Genomic DNA, 17,289 nt, shown 5'->3' with positions numbered 1-17,289 from the left:
TGCAGTGAGCAGATATTGCAGAGACCCAAAGGAAAAACACTGGAGAGCTGTGAAAAGGATATTCCGATACCTAAGAGGAACTTCAAACAACGAATTAAGATACCACAGAGAAGGTAATGAAAGACTAGAAGGCTACAGCGATGCAGACTGGGGTAGTGGATTGGGAGATAGGCACTCCACTACTGGCTGTTGTGTTAAATTAATGGGGGGCCTCATTTCATGGTCGTGTCAAAGGCGAAAAACTGTTGCATTGAGTACCGTAGAGGCCGAGTATATGGCACTGTCTTACACCACACAGGAAGCATTGTGGCTAAGAACGTTAATATGTGAAATAGAATCCTATTTAATAGTGGAACCCATAATGATCTTCTGTGACAATAAAGGAGCCATTAACCTAGCTAAAAATGATGTCACTAGTGCTAGAATAAAACATATTGATATAATCCACCATTTTATTCAGGACCACATACAGCGACAGAACATTGCCGTGGAATACCTGCGCACAGAAGAAATGTTGGCTGCCCTTCTTATAAAACCCTTGGACAAAGAGAAGTTTGAAAAGATTGTGGGACTATTTGGTTTATCTTGTGAAGGCAAGCCACAAAATTTATGTTCAGAGGGGGATGTTGGAATTGTGTGAACAATATATTTCATGTGAAACAGTGGCAAATTGCATCATGTGGAAAATAATAGACTTCTCTGGTGCTATTGTACACTCTGAGTCTTACGTATGCAATTAAATGTTCCTTGGTTGTTGTGTTCAATGTATTTTACCTGGAAGTGCAAATATAGTTACTGGCACTAAATGTGTTTTACTCACTATTACTTATTCACCTGTGTCGACTCTAACAAATAGTATCGCTGACTTTTTGCAGATGATGCTAGTATCTGTAACGGAGTACTGTCCGAAAGAAGCTGTATAAATATTCTAGTCAGCGCTTGATAAGATTTCAAAGTGGGGCAGAGACTGGCAACTTGCGTTAAATGTCCAGAAATGTAAAATTGTGCACTTTACAAAATGAATAACATAGTATCCTATGACTATAATATCAAAGAGTCACAGTAAGAATCGTCAAACTTGTACAAATACCTAGGCATAACACTTTGTAGCAATATGAAATGGAATGATCACATAGACTCAGTTGTGGCTAAAGTATGTAGCAGACTTCTATTTATTGATAGAATACTGGGGAAGTGCAATCAGTTGACAAAGGAGATTGCTTAAAGATCACTTGTGTGACCCATTCAGAAATATTGCTCAAGTGGGTGGGATCTTACTCAGAAAGAACGAACGGATTATTGAACGTCTAAGAGAAGGGCAGCACAAATGGTCACAGGCTTGTTTGACTTGTGGAAGAGTGCCACAAAGTCGCTGAAGAAATTGAACTGGCAGATCTTGAAGGCTGATGTAAACTATTCTGAGAAAGCCTGCTTACAAAATTTGAAGAACTGGCTTTAAATAATGTCTGACTGTAGGAATATACTACAACACTCTACATACTGCTCACATAGGGATCATGAAGACAAGGTCGGATTCATTACAACACGCACAGAGGCATTTAAAAAAAAAAAAAAAAAAAAAAAAAAAAAAAAAAAAAAAAAAAAAAAAAAAATCATGCTTCCCACACTCCATATACGAATGGAATGGGAAGAAATTGTAATAAGTAGTACAATAGGACGTACTCTCTGTGAAGTACTTCACAATGGTTTGTAGAGTATAAGCGTAGAAGATTTTATGTGCAACAATAATAAACAGACTCAAGATCAGAGAGGGGCCAAGAGAATGGGGCAGGCTTGGGGGGGGGGGGGGGGGATATGGTCAGAAGGAGGTGACACACAAAGAGGATAGATGGAGGAGGAGGAGATTGGCAGAGAGAGGAGGGGGGGGGGGGGGGAGTTAAGGATATATACCCAATTCCCATTCATATTTAGCATTTGCTGTGTTTGCTAGTTTGTTTGTGTGTGTGTGTGTGTGTGTGTGTGTGTGTGTGTGTGTTGTGATGCAGCAATTGGCCTGACTAATAGGACCTTGTACAGATCCTCATTTAAACTGGTTCTTAATAATTATTAAGTAGGATTTTCGAGGTAGTTGACACTGATCGTCAAGGATCTGACAGTTCATGCTTTTCAATATTCCTGTGACACTTTGTTGTGAGCTTTCATGTAGCCTTCTTTGTGTTTCTTCGATATTTCCTGTTAGATGTATTTGGTACAGGTCCTACAGTCTTGAACAAGATTCTAGGATGGATCACACCTCCTGCTATTACACCAAAGAATCAAATTAAACTATCTGCTTTACTTACTCCTAAGCATAAGTGAGAATTCCATTTCATCTCTCCACCAGTTCCTACAGCCAAGTATTTGATTGATGTGATTGATTTCAATTGTGGCTCACTGATATTGTAGTCATAAACTTTGTTGTTACATTTTGTGAAATGCACAGTATTAAAGTTCTCATAATTTAAAGCAGTTTTCTAGTCTTTACAAACCACTTTGTAGTTTTATTAAAACCTGACAGGATATTTGTTCAGTCAGTCAGTGCTTCCTTATAGACAGCTACATCATTTGCAAAAAGTTTGAAGTTACTGTTATCATTCTCTGCCATTTCAGCTGATTCTCAACAGCACTAACACTAATAGTTGTATGAGTTCTCTTTGTAGTAGTGCAAGAATTAAAGCAAGACAGTACTCCTGGATGTTTCTTTGCATAGGAATATTTAAAAACAGAGATTAACATTTTTGGTTTTCCTTTTCTAACCTCAATTTCAGTTCCTGCGTCATCCCCAAGTGTCTGCACATAATTTTGGAACCATTTTTACATGTGATCATAATTTCTTTGGGTTTTGTGGGAGGTCTTTCCACAAGATTCTACTGGTAGTTGTTGCATTGCCCTTCTGATGGTCAAACATGTTTCATTTTGCATCTCTATGCCTGTAGCCCTATAAATTGTTTTACACCTATTGTACAGTAGTCACTGCTTCCTTACATTGTCCGTATACCATATAGGTTCCTTCCTACAACACACACGCGCGCACACACACACACACACACACACACACACACACACACACACACACAAAAAAAAAAAACCACATGCGTGCAACACTTAATCAACTATTTTTCCGAACCTGAACCATACTTTCTCTGACATTCCTGTCCAGAGCTAAACGTTTTGACTTCTCCATGAGACATGACACCACTGCCTATTTATCTAGTTTACTGAACATAACAAACATGGTAAGGAAAGTCCTGGCAGAATGTAAATAATTTAGGAGTAAAGGAGACCATTCACCAAACAGTAGAAGTGTTGAGTCATCAACAGGCACACAAAGAAGAATGAAAGCTTTGCTAACTTTTGGAAGCACAGTGATGATGATGTGGAGGCAAGGATTGGGAGAGGGTGACAGGACAGAGGAAGGGGATATTGTTGGGTAGAAGATTTAGGGGCAGTGGGTTAGCAGGGGCTCAGGCCAGGAGGATTATAAGGAGTGGAGATGTGTTGTGAGGATAATTCCCATGTGTGTAGTTCAGGAAAGCTGGTGCTGGAAGGAAGGATCCAGATGGGTACGGGTTGTGAAGCGTGGATTGAACTTGAGGATGTTGTGCTTAGTTGCATGTTCTCATGTTCCACCACTGGACAGTCAGTTGTGTTCTTGCCCATTTTGGCAGTGTTATGGTGGACAGTTAGTCATGCCTGTATAAAATGCTGTGCTGCAGTATAGCTGGTATGTGTAATGACCTCTTTGCCACACCACTCCTAGTCCCAACTTCTTGTCACTGGGTTCATATCCCCGTTGAAGACCCAGGTGCAAGAATTCCCTACTCAACCACCCTCCGCATCCTACTGTAGTCCTGTCACAGGCTTACCCTGCCCCATCAGAGGAGGGGCCACCTACTTTGTGTCTACCACAAAAAATTAAAAAAAAAAAAAAAACAAATTTCATCAAAAAGTTTTGATCAATAACTTAAAATGTCTGGCAGTAGGCAGCAAGCCAAGTTTTAAATCTAATTTAAAATCATTTCCGCAGGACAGTGCCTTCTATTCCATTGACAAATTTCTATTTAAAATCTGGCAATCAGGAAAGGGAGGAAAAGAGGGTAGTCCCATTAGTAGGACTAAAAATATTAATTTGTTCATTAAAGTTAACACTAATCATGTGTACATATTGTGTAAACTGACTTGTTCCACATCTTTTCCGTAAAAGAATCGTTCAAATGATTATGGAACATGTAACTAACTGGTGTAGTAAATGCAGCAGCATAGTTACTAGGATTGAAAAATGCAGAAAAGAGGTGGCCATGAACAGCATAATGTATTCATAAAGAAATGAAGAAAATGTTTAAAATCAGCAGAAGAATATACCTCACTTAGAAATAAATTAACTGAAAATGTGAAAAACTAAAGGGGAAGAGATGGAATACAGATGCCACGAGACAATAGAAACAGAATAATGTAGATAGTGCACACAATCTCCTTAGGGATAGTGTTTACAGGTATAAAAATTTAATGGAAGCTGGAAATAAGATGGAAGTAGTAGCAGTAGTAGTAGTAACTTTATTCATCTGTAAATCTCTTTGTACAAGGCTATAGGACGTGTCAAAATATTTACAAGTTTCGACCAATTTAAAATAAGGTAATTCATATACACATTCATTTACAGACTTCTAGTTAGAGACAGTCATTAGATCTACTCCTGGTATACAATATGTTTTTTACAAGTAACTTATTAAATAATGTAATGCCACACTGTTCACACATCTCACTATTAGTCACTGCACACACTATACACACATTGTGTCATAACACTTCACTCACCACACACACACACACACACACACACACACACACACACACTGGTGATCTCTGGGCCATTTTCGGTTCCGCAACTTCCCATTTGCTATCCTGAACAACTGAGTCAGCATCCCTCTATAATGAGTGAGATTTTGGGCTCAGAAAGAAGAGGCGTTGGTATCGTGCTGAGCGTAGCTTGGGGGTAAGTTTTTCTAGAAAAGGAAAAAAAGAAGGAAAAACACAGTGTGAAGGTGTTATATGGAATGACAGATGTTTTATAATCATTGTTATTATTCATTTGCATATTTTTACCAAACCCCCACTATGTTTTATCTAAGTAATCCCTCGATGTATAAGATGTATTGCATAACAGGTACTTTTTAGGTGCCCTTTTAAATAAGTGTATTTTTGCAGTTTCTTAAATCTCTTTTGGTAATTTATTGTACAGTTTTACTCCTTGCTGTTTTGAGTTTTATGTTTATTTTTTCTTGGCAAATGTAAGTTGTGTCTAACTCTTGGTCTATGGTCATGTGTACAACTGACTTCAGAAACCAAACTGTGATTCATTTAAAAGATTGTATTAATTCAGATGATTCATTAATCTTTCTTTCATAATTGCTTCTATTATTTTTGGGAATGGTGACAGCAGGGAAATGGGCCAGTAATTTTCTATGTCTTCTGCATTACCTTTCTTAAGCAAAGGTACAACTCTTGCCTGTTTTAACTGCTCTGGATAAGTCATTTATTATATTTGTTAAGGGTCCTTGTATAATCTCTATACATTGTTTCAGTACACACATTGGTACTTCATCTAAGCCTACTGACTTTTTATTTTGTTTAGTTTTTGAACAGATTTATTGTTTTCAGTCCCTGTGGTTGGAAGTAACATAATTGTGTTTAGTGCAGCATTATTTACAGGTGTATTATTTGTTATGGGGAATTTGTGCTGAAACTTCTCTGCAACACTTGAAAAATGCTCGTTTACATAGTTTCTAAATGTTGTGGATCATTTATTACCTTATCCCCCTCCCTTAGCAGTATGTTATTCTGTGTTTGTATGCCTCTCCCTGTTTCCTTTTTTATAACATCCCAGACTGCTTTGCTTTTATTCTCTGCATTATATGCTCCTTGCATTTTGTTGTTAAATGAATTTTTTGCAGCAGTCAGCATCTTCCTATAGATCTTTTCATATCTGTGATAGAAATTTAAAAATTCTGGATCATTGTGACTCCTTTTCATGGAGCTTAGGTATTTAAGTGTTTGGGAGGACTTCTCAATACCTGCTGCTATCCATCTGTTTTGTGAGATGTTGATACAGACGTGCTTACTTTTGGAAATGCCTTTTCAAAGTTCAGTGTAAAAAATGTGGAGAATTTAGAGAATTTCATATTCACATTGGTTTCCTTATACACTTCATCCAAGCTTCATTTTGCTAGTTCTTTTGAAAAATCTTTTATTTTGATTTCTGAAAGGTGTTGTTTGTTGGCTTGTAGTTTAGGGAATGCTTCGATGCCTGATTTTACTGTTGTTATTTGACAGAGATGGTCTGATAGTCCTAGATCTTTTACAGCTACATCACATTTTTCTCTGTCCATATTTGTGGCCACATGCAATAATTGTAGTGGCCCTTGTTGCACTATTGACCAATAGGGACATGCCAAAACTGTGAAGGATATTTATGAGGGTGCTGCTGGATTCATTTGTGATATTAGTGTTGATGTTAATGTCCCCACACAGAATTATGTTGACCTATGTACTTGAGACTTTATCTAGAACTTCTGTTAATTTATTGAAAAAGGTGTCCACACTACCACTGGGAGATCTATACACACACAAAATGATTAATTTCTTGGTGATCTCAAGCCCTGTTAATTCAATAGCTGCTATTTCAAAGTTTTTGTCTTCGTTTACTGTACTGAGGTTATGTCTTGATTTGAACTGTGTTCCTTTTCTGGTATAAATGCGTGATCTTCCACCCCTTGAAGCAGTTTGCTCTTTCACACAATGATAATACTACATATTGGATTTCTGTGTCTCTACATCATTGCTCAGTAACACAAACTACTATACAGTTCAAAGGTTGGAGCTCAACTTCTAATAGTTGTATTTTATTTTTTATTGATTGCATGTTTTGACAGAGGATTGTTAAGTCTGTGAAATGCCTCATGTTACTCTTTCCAATGGTTTGTTTTTCTTTGTGACATCTGGTATATGTGATATTTGAGGTGTTAAAATCTGTCTTGTGAGTGATAGTTTCAGTATTTTTTAAACTGCTAGAGATACTCCTTAGGCAGGGGAACGTATTGTCTGGATTTATCCTAAAAAAGACCTACTTTTCCTACCCATGACAACAGGTATTTGACCAGTGAAATCCCATCTGTTGATAGTCCGAACAGGCACCAGAGAAACATGAGCAAAGTTGGCTGCCCTCAGAGCCATCCCGAAGCTGACATTGATTCACCTCACAGTTCCATCAAGGTTTGGTTGATCATGACGCCAGAACAGCTCAACAAAGTCAGGGAAGCTATCTTGTCCAGGTCACCACCTATGTCATATGCCCCATCTCTGTCCAAACTGTTTCCCGCCCAACCCACTATCACTACATGATCCTCTTTAGTAAAGTCCTTACATAAAGACCCTAAGTACTCTATCACATGACTTAGCCCTAATTTGGCTTGAAGATCCTGGTGGCCTGGTACGGTGCCCCTAAGCTTTCCTGTAACTGAGGGCCTACATCTCGCCCATGGCTACTACCTAGCAGCAGCACTTTCTTCTTCCTAACACTTTGTACATTCCTAGGCTTCTTGGCCTCGGTTGGAGTGTGTTGCACATTTCCTGCTCCTCGTTCTGCCTGAGGCTCTTCTCCACTTAACTCTGGCAGTGGTAGATACATGTTTTTGGTGTTGATAATAAAACTATCAGATTGCATTCTCTTACTTCCTATCCTCCTACCAGCTGCCAGTTCCCAAGAAACCCTCCTCCTCCTTATTTCTCTTGATCCTTATCAGTTCCTTTGTTGCTTCCTCCAACTGTGCCTGAAGGGCATAGATTTTCCTTTCCTGTTCCCCAGTCCAAATGTTCCTATTGCATAGTCTGCAGTTCCAGGATAGAGCCTCTTCTGTTCTCCCAACTTTCCTCCCACTGCATCCTCCCCCCCCCCCCCCCAACCCAGTGAAAATATTTCCTACAAGATTGGCAATAAATCCCTCTACTCACTACCCTATACTATATCCCACATTTCTTACTCATGGTCAGTTTCACAAGAATAATTAAGTTTAACGAATGTTTTAAATTTGTCAAGGACGCGAGATTAGCTGTATGTAATCAAAGAACGACACAAAGCTCTTATGTGCGGTTGTTGTTGTTTTTATACTGATTTAGAGATACGATGACAGGAGAATGAATTATTAATTACTTTGCTTTTAGAGAATTTACATTATCAAGTGTGTTTGGTCAGGTTTTTAAACGTTTATAACTCAGAAAATTTAGGCCTAAATCATGTCTATCTAACTAGTAGACAATGTGAAATGTGTTAGTTAAATACAATTTAGAAACGTATAATTACACTTTTATTGTGACAATAGACACTGATGAAACTAGTAGCTGTCTTTTTTAACGAATTTTGCACTATCAAGAAAACTTGAATAGAATTTTTTGTGTTTATGTCACAAAATTTTGGGTTATGTCGCGATTATCGGGACAATCTCTGCTGGGATGCTAATATTCAGTTGTGTGACAAGAAAGGACACTACAGCAAGTATACAAAACAAAGAAAATTTAACACTATTTCCTCTTAAATAAGTTTTTCTAGTGGTCGAAGAAAATACCTGTGATCTCACTCAGCAGCCATCGTGAAGAAGATGGAAACAATACTTGTAGTATCCTTACGCTTTTCATTCTCTATTTTGGATTCCTTCAGTGTCTCTTTTTTCTGTTTAAAATGAGGGTCTTGGTTCAATAAAGACACTTTGGTTTGATGACATTGTTGTAACATCTCAGTCTGGTGTATTTTGTGCTGCTTAAAAGCTGTTTCCATTTTCGACAACAAATTTCATAATTTATGTTTTCCAGTCCATTTTCTTGAATAGTCTCACTAAGTATTTGAGCTGAGAATCCCTCTCAGTTTTTTCATATTTAGTTTTCAGAATTTTTGGTGCCATGTTGGTTCTGGATATGTATTTCATTTTCTTTCTTTCTTTTTTTCTCCAAATGACATTTGGAGCCCTACCGTTTCTGCTGTTTCCTTAAGAATTTTTCTTTGATTTTGTTGTAGTAAAATAAAATTGTTGTATCATACACATTATATTTATTGAAAGAAAAACTGCATTCACCAACAAAACAGTAACTGAGCAACACTATAACAACACTTTGATTATCTCTTTAAATAAATCCAATCATTTCATAGAAATAAATGAACAGAATGAACAAAAGAGCTCTTTCCACTTGTTTGTCTCTTAACAGTTTTCGTGCAGCTCGAATGTCCCGATAGAGAATTGCGAGGTCTTCAGCGAAAACTAAGCAACCTATTGTAAGATGTTTTCTTCCTAAGACTTAATTTTGTCAATAAATAACAAGGCAAATTTAGTGATGTTTGCCTATGATACAAGTATCTTAATCAAGTGCGTCAAATCCTCATTACAGTTTACAACTGAAACATTAACCCAACAAGTATACAAACGGGTCACAGCAAGTAATCTTATCATTAAGCTGTTCAAAACAAATTTAATGCAGTTCCACACTCCAAATAAAAAGTTAAAAGTTTTTGAAATAGATATCAATGGTCATAAAATAAATGTAACTTCACATATAAGATTTCTAAGCATACAAATGGCTAATAAATTCAGATCAAATGAACATATTGATTAATCCCCTGCGGAAGAAACTAAGCCCAGCATGCTTTGCAGTAATATCTATTTTGCCCTATCTCGACAGGTAAACTATAATGATATATTTCAGAATACAATTCAGTTATCAGTTGCAAATATATTTTTATGTTGCTTTACTACAAACTAAACTCCGAACAGGCCACGAAGGGCCAATGATACCGGCTGGCGGCCGTGGGCCAACGATACCGATTGGCGGCCGTGTCATCCTCGGCCCACAGGCATCACCAGATGCAGATATGGAGGGGCATGTGGTCAGCACACTGCTCTCCCGGCTGTATGTCAGTTTACAAGTCTGGAACTGCTGCTTCACAATCAAGTAGCTACTGTGTTTGCCTCACAAGAGCTGAGTGGACCCCGCATGCTGGCAGCACTCAGTGGAACGGGTGGTCACCCATCCGAGTGCTAGCTCAGCCCGAAGCGATTAACTGGGAACTGGTGTTACCATTGCAGCAAGGGCATTGGCATTTCACTTTACTAGTTTTGGCAAATTAATTTATCATCTTCAAAAGCCTACAAAATTAGGCATAATATAAATCTTTACACTTTGGCCATACATTTAAGTAAAGTATAAGGAGTAAAATGCATAAAATTACTTAGTATTGGTTTAACAGATGTAAGTATCTTCTTAGTAGAAGCATAGTGCCATGATATTTCCAAAAATGTACATACTGTATGTGATTATTGTAAACACAGGTTGACAGTTTACAGTAATTGAACCACATCTACATGCATGTCAAGCTGTTGTGCTAGCAGCAAGGAACATATATAAAAGCATATAAAAAGTGTAACTAAGATATATAAAGAACTTATAAATAATACATTTGGAAAAACATGGCGCATAGTTCTGATATATAAAAGGAATGAGCTAATTTTCGCATTTTGGAATAGATGATGTGCATTCAAAAGGTGTCTGTTATTTAATGCAAGTTGATCATTTAAAAAAATCTTTTCTCTTTAGGTGCTAATATTTATATATTCCAAATTCTTCAGGATCTTTCATGTTGTTGCCTGTAAACTATATGCAAAAGTTCCACGTCAAGCAAGGATGGAGGAGGAAGAGTGTGTTTTCCTATTTTGAGATGCTCCGCAAAAGTTGACTTTAATGAATTCTCGATGATAAGACTCACGCAACTAGGTCTTAAATGCCCTCCCTCTTTGTCCTTGAAAGAAAGAAAAAAAAAATCTGGGCGTTTATTACATTGTATTTTGTATATTCCTGATTTGAGAAATTTGTCACGTTTCCACTCTCTGATCTTGTGTGGTATAATATTATGGGTAAATGCCACAAATGTCGAAAAAGTTTTTAAAAAACAATCTTTGAGGTTGAGCTGTGGTGTTACAAATTGGTCGTCCTGTAGGTACTTGTTCAGTATCCTTAGTATACTGATATTCACAAGTCAGTACATCTACTCATTGATGATATTTGTAATCAACAACAAAAAACTTTTCCAGACTAATAGTAATATTAAAAATCATGACTTGAACAGAAGCAGTTCTTTCACAATGTCTCAGTAACTGTCAGTATAGTATAAAAAAAGATTTATCCAGCCTGGAATAAGGATTTACTATAACCTCTCATTGAATGTAGAAAAGGACAATAACAATCATAATGAATTCAAGAAGAAACAGAAACAGTTCCCCCTGTACCACAGGCCTATTGTATATGTAAATGAATCTCTAGATCTATAGGTTTTGTAGAAGGTGTTTTATATTGTAAATGGTGTTGTAATATTGCATGCTAATGTATGTTATATTGTACACCATATATGTGTATTATTTATAGCATTATTTGTTTTTCTCCATGCAGTAGTTGGCATTAGCTATCTTCATATTTGATACATGTTGTATAAAATGAAGTCTTCAATTAGTAATTGCATTACAGAAAATATAATAAACTACAATTCACATTTGTGTAATCCCTATGAGTAGTGTAGGTACAAAGTGAAAAAGTGATTTGTCCCACTGCTCAATACAAAATGTATCCTGCTGCAAGTTTTTCTGTAAGGCATGTACATTTCACAATTTAAAAGTGTGCAAATGGATAGTATTTTCATCTTTATATAATCCTACATAAACACTGATGCATGCTTCATATTGTCTGGTGGACTGAGTAATATACATATAAGACAAACAGTTGTTTAAAAAACACATGTGTTTGCAGAAAAAGTTGCCCTGAATTTTTATTTAGGTTTTACAGCTATAATATGAAAAATAAAATAAAAGTTCAATAGTGACAATTATGTATCCCACCTTGTTCCTACTAAAACAACAAAAATGCTAGCTGAGAGAAGCTCTCCAGAATTAATTTAGGCATTTACAATTACACAAATTTTCTTTCTTGTGTACTATTAACTATTTAGTTTAACAATAATGGAAATTCCTGGATGGAGCAATACATAAAATATGGGAAAGGCAGCCACTCATCTATAAGGAATTGATGCATGGATCACAGAAACGCGTTAACAGAAAACAGCATTTACACTAGCCTTTGAGTGCTAGCTCTTTTTGTAGCAAAAATACACACCTTTGCACATACAGACACCCAAATGCACACTGTCATGGCTATGGCAAGAGCTAGTGTGAACGCTGTTTTAACTATTTAGTTTTATTTCCTACACTTCTCTGTAACTCGAGCACCATCATGTAATGCTTGGGAAGCTCGTTTTCCTAAACATCAGCCACACCATCTTCTTCATTTCTGTGTAGTCTGCTGCCAAAACTGCAAGTCCACAACCATCCACCAATCCTCTTGCCCTCTGTATATGCTTTGTCAGTTTGCCCTGTGTATTTGCTTTGACAGTCACGTTTGTGTGAGTATTTCAAAGTTTTTCAAAGTAAGCATTTCAAAGTAGGAGCTATGATTGAATTCACTCTGCTGATTGAGCAGTATTTCAAAAGTCCTTTTCTTATGACAAAAAATTGCTAACTCTTCCAACAAGTTAAGTAGATGGCCTGTAGGAAATTTAAGCAATATGTCCAGCTATTCTGAATGTTTCTGTCTGAATATTTGTTAGTTGGCAGATGTGTATGAAGACAGTTTTGTTATTTTGATGTTTATATTCTTTAAATGAGGTTGAAACACTTCTGCCAGTTTATATATTTCCATTCGAACTTTTGATATCGTACTTTATACGGTCCTGAACTGGGTAATTTACTTTTACGGTTTTTTATTTTGTGCTAGGTTAAAATGTGATTAAGTGCTTCATCTGAAAACTGACCCTGATGTTAGTATCCCTGAAACTCCTGACAATTTGGTCTGAAACTGTCCAATTATAGGTCATCATGAGGTATTTTTCATTTTTGCCAGCTGCTTCATATATAATGTCTCTTGCTTTTTGTGAATAGTCCACTTTTTGTTTGAGGTTAATATTCCTTTTTATAATGTCGTCTTCTATATACCAAATGCTGCTGCCACTTTTCTTACAATATTAAACCCTTTTTTAATTTTGTCATCATCAGTGCTAATTTCATCACCCTTTTCAGCATAGCCTGAAAATATGCCTGGTTGTATCCCTTTGAGTGGCACGAGTGTTCTTAATAATGGTATCCGTAGTAAACTTCCAAAAAATTCCAGATTTACCTGTCATTGTGCATGGAAACAGTTAAATCTAGGAAGTTAATTCTGTTACATTTGCTGCAATAAATCTGAAGATAGCTAACACTGAAACCAGTAATCATAACAAAATGCACAAGGGCTACCCACATCTTTAGGTTGGAACTAGAAGAGTACCTGATGCTAATTCGATTGATGTTCTGTCATGTTTAACTTGTCAGATAAGTTGTCTTTTAGGGAAAGGTGTTTACCTGACACTAATTCAGTTGATGTGCTGTCATGTTTAAATTCTCAGATAAGTAGTCTTTTAGTGAAAGGTGTTTTGTCACAAATATTAATAATAATAATAATAGATTTATTGTAGCCAAACTGGCTATTTAGTTTGTGAAGTACAAGAATTATTCTCTATTTACTATTATTATTCTTAGTCACTACAGAATTTCACCAGCTATTCTGTTCTCATCCTACAGATTAACACATGATATCTCTCACACTGGTCACTGCACCTCACACATATACAGCTCGTGCTGGGCTCGTGAAAACTCGGTGTTGCACGGTTTGTGGTAACCATGCACGGAGAGTCTTGTCACTACATGGCGGAGTTTGTATCCTCCCTGTGTCCATTCACAGTTTGTCATGGCATCTGTAACATAGAAATCATTTCATACCTTGCATTTCTTCTCATGTAGTTCCGTCAATAAGTCCTGGTAGGCTGTTGTCACTGGTAGTAAGTGCTTCAGTCGCAGTTCTTCTATAAAGAAGGGCTCTCTGGCCAATTCAAACACAAGGCTCGAGAGTATGTACTTGGAGAGACATAGCACCCTTTTTAAGTAAGTAGCCTTCAGCTTCCCTTTTTAAGTAAGTAGCCTTCAGCTTCCCTTTTTAAGTAAGTAGCCTTCAGCTTCTCTATTTTATCGAGATCTGTCTTCTTCAGATGAATCTATATGTTTTCCAATTCGTAAATTGCAACAGGTTCAACTTTGAGTTCAAACAGTCGTAGGGCTGTTTCCAGGAAGAGTTTGCCTGTCGACTTGTCATCATTTATGGCTCTTGTTGCGCCTCTGACTCTGTAGTTTATGTGGCATGTGAATACTGTTCCCTGTGACTCTCAGAAATGATCCTTTTATGTTCCATTCTCTCTTTTTCTCAGAGAAACTCAAATAAGTGCACCAAAACCCCACAGTTTAGGTAAGAGACTTGTGAGCAACACATGGTACATGATATTTAGTGTACAATGATAGGTGAAACCATAAGAGATATATTAGAAAATGTCGAGGTGCAAGATGCTATAGATCTTGAGATACTACTCTTTTGTCTCAACCAAGTGAGGTGGGGCAGTGGTTAGCACACTGGACTCACATTCAGGACGACGACGGTTCAAATATGCTTCTGACCATCCTGATTTATTGGTTTTGTTTGCATCTAATTTTCTGACTGAAATTGTCATGTTATGTATAGTATTATCAAATTGTTACCATGTCATATACTCTCAGTTGATATTTCCCTTTAATTTACGTTTTCTAGCAATTGAAATTTGATGTGATATTTATAGTTTTCAAAATTTTACACAGGCCACAAAATACGTTGAAGACTCTCGCCCAACCACAGCCAGATGGCAAGTCTGGGAAGAGACAAAAACATGATGGATTGATGAAAACAAGAGCAGCACCTTTAGCAGGAAATTTAGACTTTCAGTGGTGTAACTTTTGCCAGAAGTATCTAAAAACTAAGAAAATATTTAGGCAGCACAATGCCATAGTCCACAATATGGTAAGGTCACCAACATATAAATGCAAATGCAAAAGGAAATTTCATTCACTGTTGGAAATGCTTACACATCAACAGACTCATTTAAAAGTAAAAATTAGCGTCACAGAAGATATGTTGCTGAAATGTAATTTATGTGACAAGAAATTCGCCGATAATTCAATTTTAAAATTACATTTAACCACACACAGTGAAAAATTTAACAAGAAATCTTCATTCAAATCCTATACTGATAAATTAGATATTATAAAACAGTTCAAAATAGGACAAAAAGAGAAGAGCATTACTAATCTGACTACTTCGCCACCTGAGCTATTTGTTTGTGATCATTGCCGGCAAATCTTTGAAACTGCTTCATCCCTTTCACTGCATTTAAATTCCAAGTGTTGTTTCATTTTGTGTGATTGTGTTTCTGGTGAGAACAGTTCCAAAAATAACAGAGTTAATCAAATAAAAGAAATTATGCAGTCAACTGTAGAAAATGTTTCATTGGACAATACAGAGATGTCTTCTAAAGTCTCGTACAATATGGATAGTCCATTAGACAACACAGCATCTGCAACATCCCTGGAAACTTCAACTGTTCATAGTAGTACTCATCCCTCAGATAACACAGTAACTGAAATAAATGAGAAAGCTTTAACAGATCATAATAACTCATTATGTGCATCCCAGGTTAACCAGTGTACACTTTGTGCTAAGGTGTATAGCTCTAAAAAATTGCTGAAAAAACACCAGAAAATTCACATTGCAGCAGAAGCAACAGATTTGTCCTGCACTTTTTGCAATAGAAAATTCGTGAATCGTGCAGGTTTAATATCTCATCTTCATACACATTCAGGTGATGAATCTTATCACTGTAAATATTGCACCAAAATATACTCAAACAAGCAAGTATTTCTCAGCCACAAGTGCCTCAATAACAAAGTATACCCATTTTGTGATGTACAGTTGTCTCAGTATGCAATAGAATACACACCCCAGCCACATCGAAACAATGAAGGATATGTAAATTTACTACATGAAAATGATCTTCGAAAAGCAAAACAAATAAACGCACCTAGCGGCAGCCTGGGACAGTCAGAGGAGACAGAGACAGACTACGCTCATTGTGCACAATTTCCAAACAGAAATAAGAATTATAATCGAAATAACAATCGTAAACGCTTAAAGAAAAATACAAGTGAACACAGTCGTGCATCCAACATTAGCAGAAACGAGAATTGCATGAAATGTCCTTTCTGTCACCATTTAGTAAACCCAGAATCTATGTATCGACACATTTATGAAAATCATCCTGATTCAAATAACATCACGTAATAAAACAATTTTACATTTCTTAAACAAAACATGCAGATTTTGTAAGAGGGATTAAATCTGTGGCAAAACAGATGAATCACTCATGAACACAAGATCAACTGATCAGTGTTCTCAATGTTTGCCACCTTAAGAATGTGTACATTATATTGAACTTCCAAATTTTGATAAAATTTAAGTTAATATGTACATCAACTTCATGCAAATGATTTCATCTATTAATTAATGCAACATTTTTGAGAATGAATATAAAATCATAGAAAATGCAGTCTACATTAAAATTAGTCGTACAGCAACAATATTTTATAAATTATAGTATAATTTTATTTAAGCATTTATCCTCCAAATAACAACTGCTACATAGACATATTATGTATGTTACGTGATTTGAAACATACGTAATTTTAGGGTGTTATTAATATGCAAATAATGCAGTGGAACATATATCAATGTATACAGAACAGAAGAGGATAGTAAGGTTGTATAATTTGTCTTGCATTTTATATTAAAATGCTTTTACTGCACAGTGTAAGAACTTCTTATTTTTTTCTGTATTGTGAGAGACTGTAAATGCAAAAGGTTGTAATTTTTAAGTCGCATTTTTTGAAATGGAAAAATGCGTTGGTATGCTAAAATTCTGAATCTTTGGTTATTTTACTACTTAATGCTATAATTTTTAATTCTTTAAGTGCTGCAAACATCTTCAAACCCACAGGCCTGCCTTTCTGACAGTGCTGTAAATGTAATAACTTATCCCCCCTAGTTGACCACTGGGCAAGAAGAATATGTGTACAAGAGTTATGCTTGTTTGCCAGTGTTGTTTGGACATGTTAACATGCAGAGACATATTTTTGTGCCTGACTAACTCAACAGCTGATTGAAGTTCAGGTTGTTTAGTTGGACTGATTATGTGCTAACTATTTTTCAGTATTGACATTGTACTGTTCTAATTTTTGCTCGGTGGTTTGACACAGG

At 36.4% G+C, this 17,289-nt stretch overlaps 1 protein-coding gene across 1 annotated transcript in view; it reads left to right on the top strand.

Moving 5' to 3' along the window:
* Positions 1-16,783, top strand: part of LOC124794811 (zinc finger protein 271-like) — a 100,044-nt gene extending 83,261 nt beyond the window's left edge. Inside the window, exon 4 of the mRNA XM_047258470.1 lies at positions 14,802-16,783. Coding sequence (XP_047114426.1) covers positions 14,802-16,317 — 1,516 coding nt within the window. The 3' untranslated portion in view covers positions 16,318-16,783. The remainder of the gene's footprint in view (positions 1-14,801) is intronic.
* The last annotated feature ends 506 nt before the right edge of the window (positions 16,784-17,289 follow it).

Source organism: Schistocerca piceifrons, chromosome 4 (genome assembly GCF_021461385.2).
Source record: "Schistocerca piceifrons isolate TAMUIC-IGC-003096 chromosome 4, iqSchPice1.1, whole genome shotgun sequence".
Classification (NCBI taxonomy): Eukaryota; Metazoa; Arthropoda; class Insecta; order Orthoptera; family Acrididae; genus Schistocerca; species Schistocerca piceifrons.
Note: the sequence above shows the minus strand (reverse complement) of the source record. Positions and strands in the feature narration are given on the sequence as shown.